Source organism: Pteropus vampyrus, unplaced genomic scaffold (assembly GCF_000151845.1).
Source record: "Pteropus vampyrus isolate Shadow unplaced genomic scaffold, Pvam_2.0 Scaffold195, whole genome shotgun sequence".
Lineage (NCBI taxonomy): Eukaryota > Metazoa > Chordata > Mammalia > Chiroptera > Pteropodidae > Pteropus > Pteropus vampyrus.
The window spans coordinates 238,369-241,164 of NW_011888976.1; the positions used below are offsets into that span (position 1 = coordinate 238,369).

General features: G+C 35.7%; 1 protein-coding gene across 4 annotated transcripts in view; it reads left to right on the forward strand.

Moving 5' to 3' along the window:
* Positions 1-2,796, forward strand: part of CUNH3orf67 (chromosome unknown C3orf67 homolog) — a 213,627-nt gene that overhangs the window by 146,471 nt on the left and 64,360 nt on the right. Inside the window, exon 13 of one of the 4 annotated variants that reach the window (XM_023537616.1) lies at positions 56-433. The exons of the other annotated variants lie outside the window; for them this stretch is intronic. Coding sequence (XP_023393384.1) covers positions 56-433 — 378 coding nt within the window. The remainder of the gene's footprint in view (positions 1-55; positions 434-2,796) is intronic. 4 annotated transcript variants of the gene reach the window in all.

The window sequence follows — 2,796 nt, forward strand, 5'->3', positions numbered from 1 at the left end:
CTTATTCACCACACATTTCAGCTCAAAATGCTTTTCACTTTGTTCCCCTGTGTAGGGTAACCACAGTGTCCAGGGTTCTCCTGGTCCAACAACTAGTCCTTCAGAGTTAACTCAGTTAACATTAGAGAGCATGCTGGGGAAGGCCGCAAGGAGAACAAGTAAGGGATATCTAAAAAATGCCTATGCAGAAGCAGGAGCATCAGAAAGCCAGCAGTCCCTGGAGAAGCAGATAGATAGAAACAACTTTCAAACAAGTATGGCACCTACACCATGCCTTTCTCCTCCTGGAAGAAGGAGTGAATCCTCTCAGAAAACTCCAGATCTCATTATCAAAGCAAAGGACCTACCAGCCCATCAAATGCCAGCTTCAGTAAACAAAACCTTCCTAAAGGAAATCTCAGGGGGAAAGTTGAAACCGATTCCTGAAGTATCTGTAAGTGATTTTACTCTGGTTTACATATCCGGGCAGTACATCTTGCTGTGTTCTGTTCTGTTCCAATTTGCACACATTTTTAGCAGTATCTATTTTTCATCATTTGGGTGATCAGTGATATATTTTCTTTCCTATTCAGATGCGTTTTAACTCAGTAACAGCAGCTGTTAAAGAGTATTGCACATCCCAATGATAATAGAATGCCTCATGTTTTTAATGAGAAAGATAATTATAATAGTTATTTTTTATTTCCCAGTTACTTCTCATTATTTTAGTTATCACTGCCTGCAAATTATAAATGAAGATCTTATTTTTGAGCCAAAGGCTTGCCAGTAAAATTGACAGATTTTCAATAACAATCTACATTAGGAGCCATAAAAACATCATTATTCTATTCACTTTCTGGTCTCTTCGCAGCAGTTCCCCAAATAATAAATGATATGAGTGAAGGTTAACAGTAAAGCAGTGTCATTGAATAAATCCCAAGGCTAGTTTGGTAGCTATATTCATGTCCATCAGATTGATTTTTTTTTCTTGTGTTAGTACTTTTCTTTCTTCAGTTCCCCCATAGCTGCACTTAGAAACCAGAAGTTATACAGAACAAATGACACTTATATTTCGTTTTTTTAAACATTAATGATTTTCTTTATTTTTCATATACTAAGTAGTCCACATGTGTTACAATGGAAAGCTTTGGTTCATTTATATTCTAAGCAATTTAGAGTGGATTAGTGTTCTTAGCACAGGTACTAGACGTACATATACATCATCATCAACAAAATAGAAATAGCTAATATTTCTTAAACATTTACAGTGTGCCAGTCATTATGCCAAGGCTTTTTCCATGAAGTAATTCATTTAATCCTCACAATAATCCACAGAGGTGGAGACTATCATCATTTCCATTATTCAAGTGACAAAACTGAGGTTCAGAATAGTTATGTTGTTTATTCAAGAATAGCAGTTGGGAAGTTAAACTTGAACCTAGACTTTGAGTCTAGAACTACTGCCTGTGTCTGCTGTGCTCAGTCACAAAAGCAATGGCTTCTCCTCAACCAAAGATAAAACAAATGTATTTTCCTCTTTTCATTTATCATGTGTGTGTGCATGTTTGTATATGTGCATATAAGAAAATGTTAAATCACTTAACCTAATGAAAATAAATTTGTTTTATAGTGATTTAGGATGAAAGTGGTCAATAATAATTTTGCATGTTTTTCATGTTTTTCATGTTTTTCATGCAAACACTCTGTGGCTCACGTTTGTAAATGTGATCATCTCAGTTTAATAGTATATAAAATTATTGAAGGCATGGGCAGTCTGCCCCATTTCAAAGTGAATTTACAATGAAAATGGAGTGTTTTCCAGAAACACCATTTAAAAAAGAAATTCATGTTCATAGTGAAAGGGCCCTAATAATCATTCTCTTCACTTGATGTTTGCAGGTAAGAAAATGTGGAAACAAGTTTCCTCAAAAGAGTGTTGTATGCTTTCTAACTCCACAAAGGGATTTTCCCCATGTCCCAGAAACTCATAAGGGCGACTTTTTTTAATGACTGCTTTACTAAGATTTAATTCACACAGTATAGAATTAGGCCTTTTTAAAGTATATTCACAAAGTTGTACAACCATAACGACTATAATTTTATATTATTTTTATCACCCCCAAAGAAACTCCACACCCATTTAACAGTCACTCCCCATCCCCTCGCCACCTTCACTCCTGGCAACTACCAATTTACTTTTTGTATCTGGATTTGCTTATTCTGGATGTTTTACATAAATGTAATCATATAGTATCTGGCCTTTGTGTCTGACTTTCTGTCACTTAGCATATTTTCAAGATTCATCCACATGTAGCAATTCATTCCTATCATACCTGAATAATAATTCATTGTATAGATATGCCATATTTGCTTATTCATTTATCAGTTGATAAGCATTTGGTTGTTTCCACTTTGGGGCCATTATGACTGATGCTGCTTTGAACATTCACATGTCAGTGTTTGTGTGGACACATGTTTTCAGTGCCACGGCTATGTACCTAGCAGTGAGATTGCTGGGTCATTTATGTTCAACTTTTGAGAAACTGCCAAACTCCTCCAAAGTGGCTGTGCCATTTTACATTCTCGTGTGTATGTGTGTGTGTGTGTGTGTGTGTGTGTGTGGAATGGGGGTGGCAATTTCTCCATATTCTGGGCAACGCTTTTTATTGTCTGATTTTGTTTTTGTTTTTCTGTTTGTTTGTTTTTGTTTTTTAAGCATTCCTAGTGTGTGTGAAATGGTATCTCATAGTGGTTCTAATCTGCATATCCCTAATGACTAAAGATGCTGAGCATCTTTTCATATGCTTATTAGCCATT